The sequence below is a fragment of the Talpa europaea genome (assembly GCF_964194135.1).
Source record: "Talpa europaea genome assembly, chromosome: 8".
Classification (NCBI taxonomy): Eukaryota; Metazoa; Chordata; class Mammalia; order Eulipotyphla; family Talpidae; genus Talpa; species Talpa europaea.
In genome coordinates this window covers 44,096,219-44,120,704 of record NC_140075.1, presented here as the reverse complement: position 1 = coordinate 44,120,704, position 24,486 = coordinate 44,096,219, and the positions used below count along the sequence as shown (strand labels likewise).

General features: G+C 32.9%; 1 protein-coding gene across 1 annotated transcript in view; it reads left to right on the top strand.

Moving 5' to 3' along the window:
• Positions 1-563: 563 nt before the first annotated feature.
• The window catches only part of ZNF280D (zinc finger protein 280D), a gene marked incomplete at its 3' end in the record, with an annotated part of 85,268 nt that continues 61,345 nt past the window's right edge, over positions 564-24,486 (top strand). Inside the window, exons 1-7 of the mRNA XM_084241120.1 lie at positions 564-606; positions 7,124-7,270; positions 8,901-8,966; positions 9,079-9,218; positions 17,204-17,321; positions 21,762-21,929; positions 22,081-22,190. Of these exons, the coding sequence (XP_084097246.1) occupies positions 579-606; positions 7,124-7,270; positions 8,901-8,966; positions 9,079-9,218; positions 17,204-17,321; positions 21,762-21,929; positions 22,081-22,190 (777 nt within the window). The 5' untranslated portion in view covers positions 564-578. The remainder of the gene's footprint in view (positions 607-7,123; positions 7,271-8,900; positions 8,967-9,078; positions 9,219-17,203; positions 17,322-21,761; positions 21,930-22,080; positions 22,191-24,486) is intronic.

Here is a 24,486-nt window from a genome sequence, read left to right as displayed (position 1 = left end):
GTTTTCTTACAGAAATCATTTTCAAAATTTAATTTTGAGGTGTGAAAAATAGGTAACAGTTAAAGAATAAGGCTACTTAGTTGAAAGTTCAAATTTACTAAAATAGTACGTGAGGCGATTACTCATTTTTACAAAAGGATGCTTTAAAAAATTATTTGTAATTTAATAATCCAGACTTTTTCAAGTAGGCAAATGTTTAATTCACAATTTTACTTAATAAATTTGTGTTCATTTAGGAAAGGAACAATTATGTAATGTGTTTTATCAAATATATCAAACTTAAAAATTGAGCTTTTTATAAGAAAAAAGATTAAATATGTGTACATTTAGGGTAATGAAACCTATACTAATAACTAGGTGTCTTTATTTTATAGGAAGGAAAACTGAGGTATAACTTGCTGCCTTGTCTGGAGTCACATGGTGAGTTGAGTTTGAAGATCAAAATTAGATCTAAGAATTTTTGGATCCCAAGTTTCGTGTTTCAATATTTGGCAATACTTACAGTGACTCATAAAATTGATTGATATCATGTGTCAGTACTTAGGTGACAATTTAAAGAAAGTCAACTCTGCAACTTGATGGGCCACAACCCTTTTCAGCCAAAAAGTAAGTGTTGTTGCCATGATACTAGTGTATGTGGCTTTTGTACTGATAATTGCTTCAGGAGAAGGGAAGAGAGGAGGTAGGCACATTTTCTTAAAGACAAAAACACTTAAAAATTTTAAAATAACAAATGTTCCCATAAAAACAAGTAATGCAAATGAAAAAAAATGAATAAAGTAGAAATGAGATTTTTTTTCCTCTCTATGCCTACTGAATAGCTATTGTTAGACTGATAGGCATAATCATATATTTCTTCTATGTATATACAAAAAAATAAATTATTTTTAAAAAGTTCATAAAGCTGTTAATATGTCTTTAAAATAATTTTTTTCAACAACATGTCCTGGATATATTGACAATGGCAGAGCCCTGTTACAAAGAATAAGGAATTTTGTCTTCTCTATTAATTTGCTAATACTGCTATAGCAAAGTACCACAGGCTTAAGCAACAGGAAATTTATTTTTTCATAATTCTGAACGCTGGAAGTCTGAGATCAAAGTGTTGGCAGGACTCCTTATTAGGGCCACAGGAGAAGGATCTGTTCCAGTCCTTTCCCCTGGGCTTCTGTATGGCCATCTGCTCCCTATATCTTCAGATGGTTTTCCCTCCGTGATGTGTCTGAGTCCTGATATCTTCTTTTAAGGACAGCAGTCATTTTGGAATGTCACCCACCCTAGTAACCTCATTTTAGCTTAATTACTTCTTTAAAGACCCTGTCTCCAAATATAGTCACATTTTGAGGTACTTGTAGTGAGGACTTCAGCAATTTGAGGGAAACACACTTCAACTCATAGCTTAAACCAACTGGAAATGAATGGTACCTTTATCATCCGCATACAGTGAGTCTGCCTACTTTTTAAAAATTAGGCATTACCTGATTTACCTGCTTTCCTTTCTCATAGATTATTATATACTATGTGTCTACTGCTTATCTAATGTGGAAAATATACTCTTAATGAGTTCAGTTTGACTTTAGATATATAATATTTTTAATCATTTGACTTGAACTTTAATTGGCAAAACAGTAAAATTTAGAAAAGAAAGGGATCAGTTTATAATGTTCATGACATTAGGGAAATGGGAAAACATTGTTTTTTGGTTGGTTCAATTACTAAAATTTTAAACATTGAAACAGGAAATGGTTATAACATGCTTTTATATGAGGAAAATTTTTTTTTGATTTATAAAACAGTGGCACCTAATCTGTTAAGGTATTTCTCTTTGTTATAGTTTGTATGTTTTAAGACCATTTTAATACCAAAAGGAGATGTGGCATTACTTTAACAGAAAAAATTTATCTTCAGTTATGACTATATTTCAATGATAATTTAAAGATATTATTGTCTAACTCAAAATCCTGGAGGTTTTTTTCTTTAGTGGTGTCACCACCTACCCCTAAACCCTTCTGTTTATCTAGTTAAGTACCACTTGTGTGTATCTCCATTGCTATTTAGTTTAGGCTCTCAATTTTCTCTTCCTTCTCCTGTTCTTTTCTTTCTTCCCCATCTCAGTTTAAAACAATATATGTACATAGTTTAAAATGTCGAACAACCTGTAAACGCTTCAGATGACTTAACCACAGTTTTTTAAAGAATGCTTACTTGTACACGTGTATGTGCTGTTATCAAACAATGTTTTCACCATTTTCTAATAGTGTTCAATCTTGGTAGTTGAGGATTTTTTGCTCTTTCACAGCTACCTCTTCCCTTTAAGTAGTCCCCAATATAATTATTCCAATTTTTGGTTAAGTCCATATTTAATGTTTTCATTATGATCATAATAAATATTGTTAATTAATGCATGGTAATATGCTGTTATACATAGAATAGCTATAAAAGGATATATTACATTTTACTCATTTTTTTTCTTTCTTTTTTCCAATGATTAATGCTTTTTATGTTTTCTCATTTACTAAGTTTTATTAAAATCTGTAGTCAAATCTTCCTATATCCTTCAGTAGCTTCTCAATTCAGTTTTCCACACAGTAAAACTTGTGAGGTAATCTACATGTATATAATTCTTTAAAATCATTTTTTATTTGGTATCTCAAAGACATCCCTCCTAAAGTTCTGTTTTCTGATCTACTTTGGATTGGTTGTTGTCTAGGCCTACTGAGCTTCTATTGTCCTGGAACTGTTCGGTGGTGAATGCCCTGTATCATGTGTCATTCTCTTTCTTGATTAAGTCTATTATTTTGGTAGATGTTGTAGAAGCTTCCCAAGAAAGCATGTATGTAAAAAGTAAATCTTATGTGATGTTTCTGATCTTTGTACTTAATGCTTGATGAAATATTCAGCTGGGTATAGAATTCTAGATTAAAAAAATTTTGGTAAGACTTTTAAAAACATTTATTCTACGTCTTGTAGCGTATGTTCTTATTTTGATCTTTTATGTAAGACCTGTTTCTTTCTTCTTCCTCCCCCCAGCTCTTCCTGACTTGATATTCTCTTAAATTCTGTTGTTCTAAAACTTCATGCTATGGCTTGGTGTAACTTTTTCTTGATCATTTCTTGATCATAACTTGATAGGTACTAGTGGGGCCTTTAAAAAAATTTAAAATTATATATTTAACCAAATATATCTCAATATTGTCATTTCAATTTGTAATCTTTGTTGAAAAATGTTAAACTCAATCTTTGCACACTTTTTTTTAAAATAAAATTTTACTGATTAATCATACTAAATAAGTTTTGAGGGCACATCTTTACCTCTGTGTGTATATAAACCTCATCTTACCCACCACCAGAGTTCTAGTGCCATTCCCACTATCAGGTTGGCATCTCTATCTTTTCCATCCCCCTCTCCACCTTTCCTTCCCATCCCTTTCTGGTAACCACTCTTATTTTTCACTGAGTCTAAGAGTTACTTTTGTTGTAATTTGCTAGTTTGTTTACTTTGTATACTTATATTCCATAGATGAAAGAAACCATCCAGTAATTGTCTTTCACTTTCTGACTTACATCACTTAGCATAATCACTGCAGGTTTCTTCCATGTTGTCAGAAAAGACAAGATTTTATCTTTTTAAAAATACCTTGGCAATATTCCATTTGATATGTATACCATACTTTCTTTAGCCAATCATCCATTAATAGGCATTGGTTTTGGCTGTTTCCATTTCTTAACTATTCTGAGTAATGCTGCTATCAACATAGGGGTACATACATCTCTTTGAATTAGTGTTTTCATATTCTTTGGATAAATACTTGGGAAAAGTATTGCTGGATCACATGGTTGTTATTATTTTTAGGTTTTTAGGAATATCCATACTATTTTCTATAGGGATTACACCAGTATGTTCCCACAACAGTGAACAAGAATTTCTTTTTTACCACACCCATGCCAACTCATATTATTTTGATATAGACCATTCTCACATCTATGAGATCTCATTATAGTTTTGATTTGCATTTCCAAGTGAAGTTGAGCATTTTTTTCATGTGCCTGTTAGCCATATGTATATCTTCTTTGCAGAAACGTCTGTTTAAATTCTCTTTTTTTTTTTTTTGGATAGTAAGTCCTTGTCAGATATATTATGAACAAATATCATCTCCCACTTACTTTTTCTATGTGTTTTATGGATTCAAGTCTTATACCAAGTTATACCATTGTTGAGTTAATTTTTGTGTGTAGTGTTAAATAATGATCTAGGTTTCTTTTTCCTTTTTCTTTTTCTTGCATGTGACTGTCCACTTTTCCTAGCACTTTTTGTTGAAGAGACTTCCTTTTTCTACAGTATGGTTATGATTCTTTTGTCATAAATTAACTGCTTGTACATGTGGTCATTTACTTCTGAACTTTCAATTTATTCCATTGGTCTGTGTGTCTTGATTTTGTTCCAGTACCATTGTGTTTTGATAAGTAACATTTTATAGTATAAGTTGATATTTACACTGTATGATTTAAGCTAACACTTCCATTTTCCTTCCTTTTTCCCCTCAAGATTGCTTACTTGCTTGGGATCTTTTGTGGTTCCACACAAATTTTAGAATTGTTTGTTCTATTTTCTTGAAAAATGCCATTGGAATTTGATAGGGATTGCATTGAACCTAAACTGTTATAGGTAGTATGGCCATTTAAAAATGTTTATTCTTTTAATCCATGGACATAGACTGTCTATTTTTGTGTGTGTGTGTGTCATCTGTTTCTTTCAGCATTGTCTTACAGGTCTAGTGCATAGGTCTTTCACCTTTTTAGTTACATTTGCTCTGAAGGTTCTTTGTCTTTTTTGATGTGATTGTAAGTGACATTTTCTTAATTTCTCTTTTCTCTGATTGTTTACAGATGGAAATGAAACCAACTTTTGTATATTGATTTTGTACCCTGCCACTTTACTGTATTCACTTCTTCTAGTGGTAGTTTGGTGGAGTCTTTAGGATATTCTATGTATATTATTATGTCATCTACAAATGATGATAGTCATTTTTCTTTTCCAATTTGGATTCTTTTTATATCTTTTTTCTTTCCTAATTGCTCTGGCTAGGACTTCCTAAACTATTTTGGAACACTAGTGATGAAAATGGATGTCCTTGTTTTTTTCCTGATCTTAGGGGACAAACTTTTAAGTTTTTCATCACTGAGTATGATGTTTGCTGTAGGTATGTCATAAATGGCCTTTATTATGTTAAAGTGTGTTTCTTTTATTTCCATTTTATTGAGGGTTTTTATCACAAATGAGTGTTAAATTTTGCCAAAGCTTTTGATAGTGTCTGTTAATAGCATTAAAAAATATATTGTACTCTTTTTATTGTTGTAACAATGGTTTACAACATCATGCATGAATTGAGGGTGTAGGTTCATACCGTATCATATGTATGGCACAACACCATGTCCACTACCAAAATACCCATAACCCTTTACCACAGTCTGTTGGGTCTCCTTCCCTACTTGCTCCCCTCCCACTAGCCTCCTTCCCTTGTAACCTCAGTTTTGCAGTCAGATATCTAGGGTTTGTTTTCACTTTGATTTCTGTTTATTAGTCAATTTGTCTATGTTGAACCATCCTTGAACCCTGGGAGAATTCCACTTGGTCATAATAAATGATTCTCTTAAAGTGTTTTTGGATTGACTTGCTACGATTTCTTGAGAATTTTTGCATTTATGTTCTTCAGGGATATTAGTCTATAGTTTTCTTTTTTAAAATCAAATTTAAGTTGATTTAGCAATCATTTACATAACTGTAATTTTGGTAGTAAAACTACGCACTTCCATATATGCACATGCTTCTTCACTCACTCTCCCCTGAGGCTCCAGTGCCAGTATCCTATTTTCTCCCCTTCTCTTCCTCCTCTCCTCCTTTTTTCCCATCATCTGCTCTGATATCTACTACAATAGAGTTTTCTTTTTTTGTATTGTTCTTCTCTCTTTCCATATCAGGATACTGGCCTTGTAAAATGTGTTTAGAAGTCTTCCGCATGGGTCCAGAGATTTACATCCTCCAGTCTAAGAAATTTTCTTGTGTTATTTCTTTGATAATTTACTTTAGCTTTTTCTTTTTGTAATTTTTAATGTTATAACTTGAAATAGATTTTCTAACAACCATGTGTTCTCTTTTCTCTTTAGTTTGTGTGGGGGGGGGGTTGCAGGGAGAGTGGGTGGGTGGGTGGTTGTACACTAGAGTATGTTTTTCTCAGATAATTTGTTTTTCCTTTCTTGGTTCTATGTCTGAAATAGTTTTTTTTTTTTTTAACTGAACTAAAAAGCTTTGACTGTTATGCTTTCCATACCCTTGTTTTCTGAATATTATTCTAACATTCGTGTTTGCTATTTCTATAGATGCTCATTTTATCTTTAATGTTTTTCATGTCTTCTGTTTTCTTTCTTTTCCTTAGGGTCTTTATTTATTTTATTGGATTTTGATATGAAAGGCAGTTTTTCTAAAATTTCTAGTGCTTGTTTTAAAGTTTGGTCAGAACTTCTAGACTGATGATAATTACTTGATGTTCTTTGGTCTGTGTCTTCAGATGTGAAATGTCTAATTTCTCTTGAATAAATAAGCTTCACTTTATTTTCATGTTTTAGTGTAGCACTTCATCCTTGCTTAGCTTTGTGCTTGGCATTCCTGAATCTGGTTCATTTTTCCAGTGTATCTCCCACCTGTTACCTCTTATTCTTAGTTTATCTCCTATTTGTTAAGGTGGGGTGTGTGTGTTTCAGATCATAGCTAGGTATTTTCCTCTTTGTAGATATAATCATATTCCAGGCATCTGATTATAACTCACTTTGCATGTTTCCAGAATTTTTTAGTCATTATTGTCAGCCATTATCTTTTTGTCTGTTTCTCTCTGTCCATCTGTCTGTCTGTCTGTCTCTCTATCAATCTATCTAAATTTACTAATTATATCTTGGAGAAGAAATTCTGAGTTTCTTAGTGTTGCCACCATGCACTAACTACAAATATCAATTCAGAAATTGCTATTCAAATCATTAAAATAGAACTTAAATATCATACTACATATTCCCAAAAAACATATTTTTCTCTTTTGAAAATAAGGTTTACTTCTCTACTTTTGAAAATTAGATAATTCAAAAATGGCAGAACTCTTTATGGAATGTGAAGAAGAAGAACTGGAACCATGGCAGAAGAAAGTAAAAGAGGTTGAAGATGATGATGATGATGAGCCAATCTTTGTTGGGGAAATAACAAGTTCAAAACCAGCAATTTCAAGTAAGCATTTATCATAGTGAAAACAAGTTTTATAAGATACTGCTTCTAAAGGGAAAACTTACAAACTCTGTTATAGATACTTTCCTTTTTCCTCTGTTAAGACGGTCTGGAGGAGATTGGAATAATTTGAAGATAAGAGTAGTGATCTGGTTGGGGACATGAGGGAGGAGGTAAGAGATTAAAATATCAGCTGTCAGAGGAAGAAATGGATAAGATTATTTGGTGACACTGGAGGTCTTTTGAGACTGGAAATCATGATTTTTAGTGGAACTAACTAACCTATTTAATGTTTGTTCATTTTTCTTTTTTTCTCACTTAAACCCTGAAGTCAAGAAAAGGAAGAATTTAGAATACTTGCTTAAAATGTCAGAATACACTAAATAAGTTTGTTAATTCTAAATTGGGGTTCTCATATCCAGGTTACTGCCTAATTATAGTGTTGTCCATAGCTGATTACAAAATGTTTTGGCAAGGAATGATTGTAAGTTTCTGACCTGTGTACTAATTGGGGCGGCAGCCCTAACTATCCCTTCTCCAGCAACATATGTTTATATTCATGAAAGAAGGGCATTGTCTAACAGTCACTGTCTGAAGCAGTTAACACTTAAATCTTTATGACTTTCTATCAGAACATCTTGTACGTGTATTTGTGGATTATTAGATAACAGAGTAATTGTATTTGACATTGTTAAAATGTTAAAGCAAAGGTACCTATACACTTCCTAAAATGGCCGCTAAAAAAGGTAATAAAAGTGCATACATAGAAGTAATGTATAAAATCGGGGCCTCCCTTGTGGCACAAGGGGTTAAGCACTGCACTATGAAGCAATCTGCAGCCTCTGCAGCATGAGTTTGATTCCCGACTAGCCAGGGAGCAACATGGCGCAGCAGACCTCTCCTGACTCACCTGCTGCTCCCCTCAGCAGTGTATTTCAGTCAATCTGCCTGTTCTGTTCCCTACTCTGTCTCTGGTTTTAATCCTCTTACCCACCGCATCTCTGCGTGTACCCCAGCTCTTGTATGCATAAATAAATAAAATCTTTTTTTTTTAAATATTTTATTTATATAAGCACTGGGTACAGTCAGAAGCGTGGGAGGGTGAGAGAATTCACCAGAGCCAGAGCAGGGAACAGAACAGGCAGACTGACGAAATACACTGCTGAGAGGAGCAGCGGGCCTGGCAGGAGAGGTCTGCGTGCCATGTGGGACCCTTGCTGGCGGCCGGGGATCGAACTGGTGCTGCAGAGGCTGCGGGCAGCTTCACAGCCCAGAGCTCAACTGCTGTGCCACCAGGGGAGGCCCAAATAAATAAAATCTTAAAAAAAAAAAAGAAGTAATGTATAAAATCAGGGGAGATTTATTTATTAATCCTTTTTTCCGGCTTTTGGATTTTGAGTATAGTTAGAAAGTTTGTTTTTATTGTGTTAGAAATTTAAGACTGGTAATCTTGCTTCTTTTGTTCCCTTAGTAGATGAAGATATATTTGTTTAAAATTAACTATTCTGAAATAAGTAAAACATATACACCTTTCAAGAATCTGTTTACTTGTTTTTAATTAATGATTTTATTATCTTAATGTATATTTCATTCAAACAGTGACATTTAAAAATAAATATACTTTTTTTTACAGATATTTTGAACAGAGTAAATCCCAGCTCATATTCAAGGGGAATAAAGAATGGTGCACTCAGTCGAGGTACAACATTATTATACTATTTTAACTTTAAATATTTTTATGTAATTGATTATATAGAAATGCAATTTATTTTTAATTTTAAAAATTAAAAATGTGTAATTTTAAAATACAGGTATTACTGCTGCATTCAAGTCTACAAGTCAGCACTACACGAACCCAACATCCAATCCAGTGACTGCCTCGCCAGTAAATTTTCATCCTGAATCTAGATCTTCAGATAGTTCTGTTATTGTTCAGCCTTTGTCTAAACCTGTAAGTGTTTTGAAACTACACAGTCAGTTGAGGGATACATTGGATATTATTTATCAATATCAGCAATACTTAGTTAAAAATCTGGACTATCATGGATTGTTATCCAGTAGAAGTATAATTCACTTTAGCAAATGTCACCATCTTTATGATAGGGCAACCAGTACTCAAAATAATAACTGTAGGAACTAACTAGCCAGACTTTTCATAAATCAGATAATATTCTTAAATAGGCACACTATTGAAAACTGCTATCAAAATAGGAATAAAGGTATAATCAATAATGAATATTGCATAATGACAAACTGTTTAAGATTATAAACAATGTGAACCAAATGTTCTTCATTCTTAACTGGGAAAATTATAGCTTTTAATTCTGGATATATAATTTAATTCATAGTTAAAAAAATAATGGTAATAGTTAATATTTATTGAGCTGTTAATGTGTAAATCTTTGTGCTAAATCTTATAAATAGGTTAATCTCATTTAATTCTTAAATATCCCTGTGAAATTGACAATATTATTATCCCTGTTTCATAGTTGAGGGAAGAGGCTCACAGAGGTTAAACAATTCACTCAAAGTCACGTAACTGGCAGATGATAGATCAGGATATTCACGTCAGACTAATCCATGGTTTATAAGTACATACATACACAATATGTATATATACACACACATGCATGTTGTATATAAATATGTACTTAAAAATGGAAATATTACCTTACTGCAACAGTTTTCAAAGTATAGTCTTAAAGTCCTTGGGCTTTCCAAATCAATACTTGTCATGATAAAACACACTGTTTGCTCTTTTTTTTTTTTTAAAGATTTATTTTATTTATACAAGAGCCGGGGTACAGGCCAGATGCACGAGAGGGTGAGAGGATTCACCAGAGACAGAGTAGGGAACAGAACAGGCAGACTGACGAAATACACTGCTGAGGGGAGCAGCCGGCGAGACAGGAGAGGTCTGCTTGCCATGTGGGTTGCTCCGAGGCCGGCTGGGGATCGAACCGGCACTGCATAGACTGCGGACAGCTTCACAGTGCTGCACTCAATTGCCTGTGCCACCAGGGAGGCCCCTGTTTGCTCTTTTCAGTGTGTTAACATTTTCATTGATGATGCAAAGGCAGTAGAGGGTAAAGTACTGGTGTCTTTGTATGAATCAAGACAGTGGTACCAAGTTGTACTAGTAGTTTTTGTACTGGTTATCACCATGCACTCACCATAAAAAAATTTCAGTCATAATTTCCCTAAGTATTAAAACAACAATTTTGTTAATGCTCTACCCCTGAATATGTATTCTTAAAATTTTTATTTTGTATGCATAAAGTATATCTCTATCTGAAATGTGATGATTATCTTGAAAAAGCACTTATGTGATTGAATTGTGATCCAAACTACCTGCTCTTTTAAAAAATAGAAGACCATTTTTACTTGAAAGAATGATGATAAACTACAGTATATTATTTAAATGTAGCAGTATTACCATGAACTCAGTGATTTAATAACACACATGTATTATTTCATATTTCTGTGGTTCATGGTTAAGGCATGACTCCTCTGCTTCAGGGTCTCACAAGGTGAAAGTCAAGTTGTAGCTCCAAGGTTGCAATCTCATCTAAAGCTTGACTGGGAAAATATCTGCTTCCGAGTTCACACGATTATTGTCAGCATTCAGTTACTTAAAAGTTGTCAGATTGACCGTCTCAGTACAGTCACATGTAACTTACTGATGTTTTAGTCAATAATAGAACACATATTATTACAATATTCCTAATAGCTAGCATAGGTCTGTAGTAGACTATACTATATAGGTTGATGTAATTGCACTGTACGATATTCACACAATGGCAAATAACCTAACAATACATTTCTCAGTAAGTATCCCTGTTGTTGTATGACATACTGTATCTTACTTGATCCTGAAAGATGGGTCTTTCCAACGTGGTTGCTTGCTTCCTCATAGCCATCAGATGAGAGAGAATCCTTAGGAAGATGGCATTACAATATTATATAAGGTAATGAGTGCACAAAATCATGCATACCCTGTCACCTTTGCTGTATTCTGGTTGGAAGCAGGTCACAGGTCTTACCTCTACTCAAAGGTAGAAAATCATCTAAGACTTGAATACTTGGTGATAGGCATTATGGAGGCCATTTTAAAATATGTCAACCACACAATGAACTTTTCATTCTTGATTATTTGGCAGACATTTCTTCAAAATTGAACAAAATCTACATGTCACTTAAAGGAAAGAAACATAATATTTCTGTTATTAATAAAATTGGAGATTTCATATAAAAATTAGAATGTTTGAAAATGTGTATCCTACCATGATCTTGAAAGCGTCCCCATATTTAAAGATTTTTCAGGTGCATGGTCATATTAATAAATATGACTGTGATTTTATATAATGAAATCTTTCAGCATTTGGAAGATTTGCATAATTTAAAGGAACCACTGTTTTCCTAATAACTAATGCATGATGTTACAAAACCATGCATGGATAAAAGATCTATTCAAAATGTAAAATAGACCAATAGATTTTTTTTAATTTTATTTTTATATTCCCCATACAATTGCAACCCCCTTAGTTTGACCCCAACCTCTCCTTTCCCCTACCTCCTTCCCATAGTGTGTCTCTGGTTCATAGTTGTTGATTTTAGACCAATAGATTTTAATTTAACAAAGTACAAAAAGTTTAGTGATATGAAATCAGATTCTACATTAAAACATTTAACATGAACTGTTGAGTTTTGGTATAGTATCAAAGAAATATATCCATAGTTATCCTAAATTGCTATTAAAATGCTCCCTGTTTCAACTGCTTATCTTTTTTTTTTTTAAGATTTCTTTATTTATGCATACAGGCCAGAGGTGCAGGGGGTGAGAGGATTCACCAGAGATGGAGTGAGGAACAGAACAGGCTGACTGACTGAAATAGACCACTGAGGGGAGCAGCAGGCGAGACAGGAGAGGTCTGCTGCATCATGTGGGTTGCTCCCTGTGTGGGGATCGAACTCATGCTGCAGAGGCTGTGGATAGCTTCACAGTGCTGTACTTAACCCCTTATGCCATCAGGGAGGCCCCTCAACTGCTTATCTTTATGAAGTCAGATTTTCTTCTATTTTTCAACTGAAACAATCTGCCCTAAAGACTGAGAGCATAAGCAGATACAAAACTACAGCACTTTTTATTAAACTGGACATTTATGGTTCACAAAAATGTAAAATCGCCACTCTTAACTAATATTTTGTTTGCAAGATAGTCATTTTTCATAAAATTGTTATTTTATGTTAATCTGTAATGGGTTTATTGTTATTTTAAAATAAATAAATAAAAATTTAAAAATTTCTCTGTTTTACTTTCTAATATGATGAATATCAATAGATAAAGCCCACATAAATCAAGAGAAAGGTCCTTAGTAATATTTAAATGTGTAAAGAGGTCTTGAAACCAAAGAAAGTACTAAAGCAAAAAATATACTCAAAATGTAAAGATTCTTTGTTATTAGTTGGAGTCAAATTAATGTGGTGGTTTTCTCATGCTTATCATAAGCTGTTTGGCATTGGTCTCAGAGTAATAGTAACTTTTCCTTAAAATGTTTGTTATTTTGACAGTAAGGGAAACAACTACCAAAGTCCCTCCAAGTTCAAAACCAGAATTGATAAAAATACTTTTAATATAAATAATACAGTTTTAAAATATATCACATTGTATTACTATAAGGTAATCAACATGTCTGTTAGTACTAAATATTAATATTTTGAGGTGGTATCTTTTATACAAGAGTTATCCTTAAATTTGCTTAAAAATGACAAGGAAAGCTACAACCTTTTAAATCTATTGTTAAATAATCTCCCACTTGTGTCTCGAAGGTATATCAATAGATCTTTAAAAAATAAGAGTACTTTGGGTGAACACTCTTGATCTTTTCCTGTGGTGTAAGAAGCTTAAAGTAATAATTAATAGTGATGTGAATCAGTAGTTTAAAAAATTTAGATAGAAAAAAAACTTTAGATAGAAGCAAGAGACTTTAGCACTGATTATGCCTTATTCTAACTTCTCTGAACTTCATTTTCTCCATTTCTAAAATGAAAAATTTTACCTAGACCACTAACTAAACCTTAAATCCTAGGGTTTGACAGGCTATTTCTAGTTTTCAGAAGATGGAGAGCAATGTGAAGATTCTTTGCTATTATTTGAAATCATATTAGCTGAGTGATTCTCTCATGCTTACAATAAACTGGCATTGGTGGGAAAGAAAACTGGAGAAAGGAACTTCGTTATTTAATGCAGTTTGATAGATAAAAATCTTTCTTACATTGGACCCAGGGAGAGAAAAAATGACAAAGGGAGGGATTGTGTCTTTAGTGTTACAAAAGTTAGAAATTAGAACTTTTTCTAACTCAATGTTTTATTTCCGTGGGTATCATTTTTAATCAAAACATCTTGATTGGTGGTTTCTAATCTCTAGACAGTTTTTAAGGAGAGATTTTGTCAATTGGTCCAGGTGAGTCCTGGAAATAACATTTTAAAATACTCTCCAAGTGACTTTAATGTCCAAAGTTAGGAAAAACAGATGTATTCTGGAATGTATTGGAAGTCCTATTTAAGGCACTTCATTTTGAATTTTGGAAGCTATTGATTTAGATAAGTTATAATTATAGTTTTTCAGTTTATCATGTTTTGTGTATATGTTTACTCTTCATGGAATATTTCTATACCTCATTATCTCATGATGTTCATGTTGGCAGGGATGTATTATTATCAGTTACAAAGTCAGTGTGATATAGCTTTAGACATGTGTTCTAATTATAGTGCCGTTAATAACAATCAGACTGTTTTGGGAATTTTATGTAACTACACCTAGCCTTAGTTTACTTATTTGTAAAATGGGGCATGAATTAGGTTTTTATTAGAACTGTTGTGACAGCTACTTGAATTAATACAATTAGGTACTATGAAGTGCAAGTACATTTAGAACAGTGCCTACTATTTCAATTTGAAAGTTAGTAACTGAAAGCTCAGAAGAAACTTGCCCAAGGTTGTATAGTTAAATAAATGTACAGGTCTTCTGAATCCCAGTCTGGTACTATTCTACCTTACTGTTATATTTGATATTTTTCTGAACTGTTTTGTCAGACATTAAAAAATGCCTGCTGGAGAATTATTTTAATTATTCAACAAATAATTATTTAACTGTTATTATTTAATTACTTGTTGAATAAGGCATTCCTACTCTGAAATTTTTTTTTTAAAGATTTATTTATTTATGCATACAAGAACTGGGGTGTAAGCCAGAGGTGCAGGACAGTGAGAGAATTCACCAGAGAGAGTAGGGAGCAGAACAGGCAGATCTACTGAAATACACTGCTGAGGGGAGCAGCTGGTGAGATAGGAGAGGACTGCCACCCCTTATGGGTAGCCTCCTGGCCGGCCAGGGATTGAACTTATGCTGCAGTGGCTGACGATAGCTTGATGGCACTGTCTTTAACCCCTGTGCTTCCAAGGAGGCCTCTTTCTGAAATTTTGATGCTTGATTAACCAGAGTTGTTAACATGAAAGTGTTAAACAGTATTTTGTTGTTTTGTTAAAGAACTATTCTGGAAAATACAAGTGATTATTTTCTATTTTTTTAAGTGCAAATATTTGGAGAAAATAATTTGAAGTAAAATGATCATACAGCATTACTGATTTTTTTTATATTCTACATTAAAATTCAAATGCAGAAAACTGCCTGTTAGGCCTCAAATTAGGCCTCAGATTCTATGAGTGGTTTGGGCTCCTTCAATACCTGTTTTCATAACTTCTTAATTGGCTATGTAAACAGAAAAGTTTAGTAGCAAACCAAGATTCTGTAATTGTCCCTCAATTTGTAAGCATAAAACAAAATCTTTATGTTTATATTTTTAAATGTTATGTATTTGGGTTGCAAAGTTTTCGGTAACTATACCTAACAGTAGTTTACCTAATTATAAAATGGCAAAAATGGAAAAGTGCATACTATTTTTAAATTTTTCTCTCTGTGTACAGAATATAGAGTATATCAAAATTATACATACAGATACAGCCTCTTTTTTTTCCCCCCACTGGACATTTACTGGGACTATGTTATTGATTATTTCTCAAAAACAGTAATATTGGTCACATGGTAGTCTGTAATTTATTTACCCATTTCATTGTTGGACTTAAGGACTTTTAATGTTTTTGCTGTTATAAATAATTTTCAATTAAATATTTTCATTTCCTTAATATTTTTAAAGTAGGATAGTTCGATCAAAAGATGTGAACTTTTTGAGACCTTGGATAGCTACTACCAAAAATTTCATGCAGAAAATTGTACCAAAATATAGCTTCTACCTTCAACTTTATTTCAAATTAATTTTAGACTTAGAGGAAAAATAATACAGAAGATTCCCATATACCCTTTTACCCTGTTTTCCCTGGTGTTAACGTCTCACTTTTTATAATCAGATAATTAACTAAACTTTAGACTTTATTTGAATTTTGTAAGTTTTTCCATTAATATTTTTCCTTCCTAGGGTCTAGTCAGGACCACACCTTGCAGTTCTTTTCTTTTATAGGCTCCTCATATTTTTTACAGTATTAGATATTATCATCTTTAGAATCATGCCAGTTCAGTATCAGTAGTTAGAAATTGCCATTGTATTTATAACTTTTTGTCTAGTAAGTTGGAAAAAAAGGCTGTGTGTGTGTGTGTGTGTGTGTGTGTGTGTGTGTATGTATACATGTATATATGTATGGTATGTGTATTTTGTCTTTGAAGCGTCTCAATTTATGTCCTTTGTTCATTTTTTTCTTTATGTGACTTTTTCCTCTTAATTTTTAAGTATAGTTAATTTTTAAATTGAGTTGTTATATATTATGACATACAAAATAGTCCAAATGTCACTCTGAGGGCTCAGTTCTGTACAGTGGTGTTTTATATATTGCACTGAAATTTTGTGTATCAGTATATTTAATATGTAATAGTATTGGAGTATATATCTTTACATAATATTGACAGTAATTTTCATAGTTATACTAATCTATGTTTGTGCTAATACATATATTTATAATACTTTATGCTTGACCACATATGATTTATACTTTTCATTCCCTTCCTTGAGATCTTTGAGATCTTTCTTCCAGTTGGAACCACCCTTTCTTCTGATGGAATGTCTGGAACTTCCCTTGAGCCCAGAGGGCTCCAAGATCAAAGCAGCTAACCTAGGTCATTGCTATAAACACTGTCCATTGTAAATTTTGTCTTCCTGGCTTTTTATTTGTTCCCCTTGCTGACCTCGGCAGTTTTCTATTTGCTCTGTGAGATGGAACATCACTTGGGCCCAACATGACTTTGTGTAGGGTGGTAAGAAAAGTGGGGAACCTATTCTTTTTCTTCCTGGCTCTTGTCTTATAAATTTTTCCAATAAAGGTGATTCTAAAACGTGTATATTATGTGGTATATTTGTTTCCTATCTTGGTGCACAATACTACAGATTGATTTTGGTTTTTTGTCCTGATATTTTGTATGTGGGGTTTATAGAGGTAGATAAATTTTTAAATTTAGAGTCAATGTCAGTGTATTTACCTATTTTTTCCTGTTTACCCTACACATATGCTAAGTTTTGTTTGCCCATTTATGGGAACACTGCATTTTTACTTGCCCTCTAAAGTGTATCAATCTAATTGATTTGAAATGAATTTATATGTTTCTTTCACCTTGAAAAAACTAGAATTTGTACCCTATTGTAATTCACTAAAGCAGTTTTAAGTAATAGCTGTTTGCAATTTTAGTAAATGATAATTTTGCAGATTGTAATAATTACCTTCATGTGTTACAACTTATTAGTAATGTCATCAAAGATTATCCTTATAATATTGGCATACACTTAAATTTACTGTTATAAAAGTTTATGAAACAAAATAATCATAACTATGTTGAATAAATAAATTCTTCCTTTGAAATATTTTAACAGGGTTATATAACGAACTCATCACGAGTTGTACCTAATAATTCTTCAGAGTTACTCTTTGATTTGACTCAAGATACAGGATTATCTCATTACCAAGGGGAACCAACACTTTCAATAACAGGTTAGTTTTAGCACTTTTTTAAAAAAAAAAAAAAAGGAAATAAACTTGATGAACTTGCACATGGAATTGACTTTGTTTTGAAGGCCAGGCTTTCATATTAATTTTTTCATGTATTTGCAAGATGGAATGGCATATATAGTTCATGAATTCCTTACTTGGGTGGTTTTAAGTAAAATCTTATTTAATAACAATATTTTATTTCTTACTGTTAACTAAGTAGACTAGTCAACTACTTTGTCTCACTTCACACCAAACATGGACTAAAAAAATCTTAAAATAATTTCTGTAAGTTGGAGAAGTCTTTTGATACCCTGAATGCTCTGTTAAAGAAGTTTTAATTAGTTTCTATAGCCTTCATGTAGAAAAATAAATGTTTATAGTTGGTTTCTTAATTAGGTCAGTATCATTATGTAATAAATCATTAAGATGTGGTAGTGAAATGTAATTACAGAGTGATCTTATAAAGTCACTGCAGTAAATTTGTATGTAGTAAGTACTCAGTAAATGACCATTGATGGAATAATGACATTTTCCTATTGTAGAAGTGTTTCAAAGTTCTTAGATTGTATACTGTACCAAAGTCCTTCACTAACTTAATGTACTGCAAAAGAATTTTATCTAATTGAAAATTCTCTCTAATCAATGCATTTATTTTTTTGAGCAATTTTGATACATTTCATGCATTTGACTAAATAACGATACATAAGATTTTTGGTAATTTTCATATTGTTTACTAACAAATTAGTGTAGGGAATTTACTAAACACTTCCCAATTTTACTATAGTAATATTAGTGCCTAAAATATTAGTGTATTTCTGTTTAGATACTTCTTTTGATAGTCACTTCAAGTATCACTTACAGACTTGTAAAAATCTAGTTAGGTAAACCATAGTAACCAAAAAAAGCAAGGGAAAAAAATAGGTATCTTAAGTCTGGTTTTACAAAGTGCATGGTCATAAAAAACAAAATCTGAGTTATTGAAACTTCTTGGGAATAAGGATAGTGACTCCTACTCATCCTCTAGTTTTCTACTACTGATAGTGAGGCTTTGGCCTGAGCAGTAAGTAGGATGATTTGGAAGCTGCATATTTGAACTGTTATGTTTAAGTCCTTATCAGATCATCACACTTCAGTTTTCTCATATGGTTAAAATGGAAATTTCCTTTTATAATACATTCGTTTTCCAGATCTGAAAACAGCCATTTAAAGATAAAATTTTAATTCTTACACTACTTTAGTCAGGGTTTTTGAAACTCAAATAGATAGATAAAGTGTGAAACTGCATGATGAGCTTTATAGGACTTGACAAAGAGTTGTTATAATTGATAATTATGAATGACAGTATGTGTAAATTTTTGGTAACATGATTGATCACTGCCAAGTAGACACAAATGTTTGGAGAAGTTTGGATTTGAGCTTGATCTTGAATGAGAATAAGATTTCTCATTGAAAGATGAGAAATAAGATTTTTACTGTTGGAGTGCTATTGAGGGCAGGAAACAGAGCAAGCCATAGACAACAGAGATAAGTTTAAAAATTTAAAGCTCTTATATAGAGTAATTTTATTTCTTAGGTTAAAAAAATTCTCACAGTAAAACAATCTGTTTCTAGCATTCATCCTGTTATATAATAGATGCTTAATTCAAAATACCAGCACTCATTGATTTCTTAAAGTAATGTAAAGCATCTTACAAGAATGATACTGTGATTATAGAATTTTTTTCAAGTGCTCATAGTGTAGCTATCAGTAATCATGTGCTTTGAAGATGGGTAAAAAATCATTTTCATGTTATCTCAAAGAATGAAACAGAGTAACTAAACAGTGCATTACTCTTAACATTTTTCTGGCATGTTTCCCCTTATTAAAAAAACGTATACATACACCCATTAGAATAATTTGCTCTAAAGTAAGTTAAGATATAAAATATTTCAGTAGTAATGAGAATAGCTGTCATTTATTGAATGCTTTCTATTTGCGAGATGTTGTCTAGAGTACTTAAAATACACTGTCTTATTTGATCCTAAGAACAGCTCTGTAAAAATAGGTAATATACTTTTATTTTACAGAAGAAGAAACTGAGATTCAGAGAAATTAATTCAATAAGTCAAGAATATGTAGTCAGGGGCCTCCATGGTGGCGCAAGGGGTTGAGATGCAACCCATGAAGCTATCCACGGCCACTGCGGCGCGAGTTCGATCCCCTGCCAACCAGGGAGCATCCCACATGGCACAGCAGACCTCTCCTGACTCGCCCGCTGCTCCCCTCAGCAGTGTACTTCGGTCACTCTGCCTGTTCTGTTCCCCACTCTGTCTCTGGTGAATCCTCTCAACCCCCAACACCTCTGGCGTGTACCCCAGTTCTTGTATGCATAAATAAATAAATATTTAAAAAAAAAGAAAACATAGTCAGTGACAGGCATGAATTTAAACTTGTATTGTTTGACTTAAAAGTCAATTATTTTTAATATATTTACTTCATTTCATTTACTTTAGTATATTTGGCAACACTAAAATAAGATGTGCAGTTTTAGAATACTTATTACTATGTACTTTTCTGTTATTTTCAGAAAGCACATTTGCTTTGTGGCCTAGTTATAACCAAAATATTCTAATTTCTTTTGCTAAAACTGTGAGTATGCTAAAATCCTTTAACTTTAAGATGGTGGCTTTTATTTATTAATTTTTTTTTTTAGGTGTAACTTTTATTTAAGTCTGGTCCACACCAACATTAGAATCACCTAAGGAAGCCCATTGCAAATGCAGATTTCTAGGCCTGCCCCAAGCCAACTAAGTTCAAAATTTCTTTTTTCATGTTACTTTTTTATTTCTTACATCATTGTTCATTTTTGTATAGTATTTGATTTCTCCCCTCAAGTGTAGTTCCTGAAATCTCTTACTAGCACATCACCTGTGAATTGTCACCATAATCACTTGTGCTCTTCCCTACCCTGTTTTGATCCCTCTTGCTCCCCCCTCCTCTGCTGTATGCCTTAGATCTATATTTTTTTTAAAGATTTATTTATTTATGCATGCAAGAACTGGGGTACAGGCCAGAGGTGTGGGGGGGTGGGAGGATTTATCAGAGACAGAGTGGGGAACAGAACAGACAGATTGACTTGAAATATACTGCTGAGGGGCGCAGCGGGCAAGTCAGGAGAGGTTTGCTGCACCATGTGGGTATCTCCCTGGCCAGGGATCGAACTCGTGCTGCAGTGGCTGCGGATAGCTTCATAGGTTGCGTCTTTTTGCCTGCACATTTTGTCTTTGTTTGACACTTTGTTTGGTTTCCCCTTATTCCTCCTGTGAGTGAAACCATCTTGTATTTTTCTTTTTTCTTTTTTTTAAAGATTTATTTATTTATTTATACAATCACTGGGTACAGTCAGAAGTGCGGGAGGGTGAGAGAATTCACCAGAGCCAGAGCAGGGAGCAGAACAGACAGACTGATGAAACACACTGCTGAGGGGAGCAGTGGGTGGCAGGAGAGGACTGCATGCCATGTGGGACCCTCACCCGGTAGCCGGGGATTGAACCGGTGCTGCAGAGGCCGCGGGCAGCTTCGCAACCCAGCGCTAAACCGCTGTGCCACTGGGGAGGCCCCATCCTTTATTTTTCTTTTCCCTTCTGACTTATTTCACTGAGCGTAACCCCTTCCAGCTCCACCCATGTTGCTGTGAATGGCATGAGTTTATCTTTTTTGATTGATGAGAAGTATTCCATTGTCTGCATATACCACATTTTCTTGATCCATTTACTTGATGGTTTTTAAACTAGAAACTATTTTTAGGAATGAAATCCCTGGGTGTACAAACGTTCATGCAAAAACTTAATAAATATAAAAGGAGAGTTTCTCTGTCATATATGCCCAATATATTCCCTAAGATGAGTCCATAAGGCTGTGGGGAACAAAATTGGAAAACCATTGTACTAACTCCTTCCATGAGCCCTTTCATATCAATGAATGAATGAATGAGGTATTATCATTCAACATTTACTTGCTACTTTGTACAAAAGAAAAAAAGGAATATGTAACCTAAAACTGAATATACCATTTCTTTGTTAGATGGAAAAAGAACAGACTTTCCATTAGACATTTTAAGTTGTTAAATAAAATGCTTGTAAAGGGTATCTCTAAATTTATGGAATAAATATATATTTTTAAACCCTAATGCACTTTAGCATCTAAAAATGATTCAGTTGGAGGAACAGAGTTGGAATTATTCTGCATACTTTGTCTTCCCTTTTTTTTTTTCTGCTTGAAACATTTTGATCTGTTTTGTCATCACATCTCCTGATACTCGATTACATTAATTTTGTCACTGTCTTTTGTATAATTCAGTTATATTCCCTTTAATTTAGTTCCAATTTAATGTTTACTTAGTTGTAAGCAATATTTTGAAGTACTTTAAAGTATTTTTCACATTATTTCCATCACTGTAGGTATGAATGAAAGTTCACTGTCAAAACGTCCTTCTACATCTGAAGTAAACAGTGTTAATCCAAAAAAACCTAAACCCAGTGAAGGTGTTTCTGGAGCAAATTCATCAGCTGTATTTCCTACAGTTAAATCTCCTTCAGTGACATCTCCTCAGGCTATTCCTTCAAAAGGTAAATATAAAATGTGTTATTTAACAAAGAAATTATAGTATTTATTTATACATAAACTTCAGAAATTATAGTAAATTTACATAGTATTGTTAGTTATTTAAGGTTTGAAAACGATGAATTTTGAATCATAAATATTTTGAATTTATTTTAGGTACAAATGCCTTATCAACTCAATCTAAAAATGGAACACCTTTTCCGAGAGCTTGCCCAAAGTGCAATATTCATTTCAATCTTTTGGATCCTTTGAAAAATCACATGACGGTAAAGTTTCTTAAAATTTAATTTAAAAAAATTACAAATTCCTCTAACTACTAATGAGTAGATAATAACATGTACAGGTACATAGATAAGAAATCTTATCATTTGGTGTTTCTATATCACTTAGGTAAAATATATTCATGATGATTATTTTTATATAGGATTTTTAAATTCCTTCTAAATCATCAATTTAAAAAATTAAGTTCATATACATTATAATTTAAGCTTAATATATTCTAATTTTAAATGAAAATAATATGAGAATATTTTACTCACTAGATTATTCCTAGCCATAGTTCAAGCTTCTTACAAAATGAATTTTATTATGAATTTAATCTTCTGCTACCTTATTTTGTGTTCATGTTGACATGTGTATATCATATTACACAATGAAAATCTGAGTTTTACATTTTAATTGTTAGTATTCATACATAAATTCCACATGATAGAGCATTTCATGTCAAATAATTATTTTAACTCAGTCCAGACTTTCACTTCTGTAATTATTATAAATTAAGATTTTTATTTAATAGAAGTCTCTTAAACTTAGACTTAAAAGAAATTTTTTTAAGGATTTATTTTATTTATGCATACAAGAACTGGGATCTAGGTCAGAAGTGCAGGGGGTGATAGTATTCACCAGAGACAGTGGGGAGCAGAACAGGCAAATCTGAAATACACTGCTGAGAGGAGCAGCAGGCAAGACTGGAGAGGTCTGCTGTGCCATGTGGGTCAACTCCCTGGCCAGGATCAAACTCATGCTGCAGTGGCTGGTGAGAGCTTGATAGCACTGAGACTAACTCCTGTGCTACCAGGAGGCCCCAGATTTAAAAAAACAAAATTAAGTTGCAGATAACTTAAAGGTTTAGGTAATGTAAGGTTTAGGTAATACTTCACTTGAAACATTTTAGTAAATATTGGAGTGCCCTGCTGTGTTTATAGCTTATATTCTTATAAGCTTATATTCTTGCATGTCCAATATAAATAACAAGTAGAAGAAAAGAGACAAGAAAAAAGGCAATGTCAGGGCCTCCTTGGTGATGTAGGGGTTAAAGACAGAGCTATCAAGCTGTTACCAGCTACTGCAGCACAAGTTCAACAGCCACAGCAGCATGAATTCAATCCCCAGCCTGCCAGGGAGCTAACCCACATGGTGCAGACCTCTCCTGTCTCCCTCAATGCTCCCCTCAGCAGTGTGTTTTAGTCATTCTGCCTGGACTGTTCCCCACTCTGTCTCTGGTGAATCCTCTCAAACTGCCCCCCATCTCTGGCCTACAACCTAGTTCTTATATGCATAAATAAATAAATCTTAAAAAAAAGCAATATAGATTATGCAAAAAAGAGAAAAGGTGAAAGGTACAATGGCAAAGAAATAACTAAGGAAAATTTCTTGCTATTTCAGTGACTGACAATTTTTTTTTATTGAAATTCAACATTTCACCAAAAAAAAGGAAAAATTAATTTTTCAGAATTTCAGATACAGTCTATTAATTCATGTACAAACTGTATTTGGTCAATCATAGTTCCAGCACCCAGAATGTAGTCTCTGAGAAGTAGTTTGTTCTTTCTTCTTTTATGAGAATTAACTTGTACAAGTGCTTTTAATTTTACTATCTGTACTTATTTTTTGTATCCATTTTCAGTATCTTACATGTTCCTTCTGTTGATTTTATCTGTGTAATATTTTGATGAATTACCTGATGATTTTTTATGTTTCATATAATAGATGGAGAGAAAAAAATAAAGGGCAAAATTCTTTTTATTATTATGTTAATTGGGGTAACATTGATTTATAATACTGTATATACTTTAGGAATGTAGTTTCACACTTTAGGGCTAAATTCTTTAACTATCTCTAATTATTTGAGTAGGCAATAAAATCATATTCAAATTAAAAAAAAGTTTACAAAAGCTTATAGGTGAAAAATATTATCCCTGTTGCTTATTTACCTGGTTTCCAGTGTGACTCTCAAAGAAAATAATTTTTGTTAGTTTCATATCCTCTCTGATTTTCTTTCTGCATATGGTGAACACAAAAGTTCTTATTTCTTTTCTATTTTGTATACAAGTTGTAGCATGTAATATACTGTATCTGGGGAAACTGGATACCATTTTCCAAAATGGCAGCTTTACTTCCAAAATATATTACAGTATTGTTTGTGATTACTCACATTCAAAACAACCAAAACTTCAAATAGTATTTGTATAATAGTACATTTTAAGAAGCATTTTAAGAAGAGGGCATGATCTCTATAATGATCTTTAAGACATTATTGAACTAAGTTGAATATGAATAGTG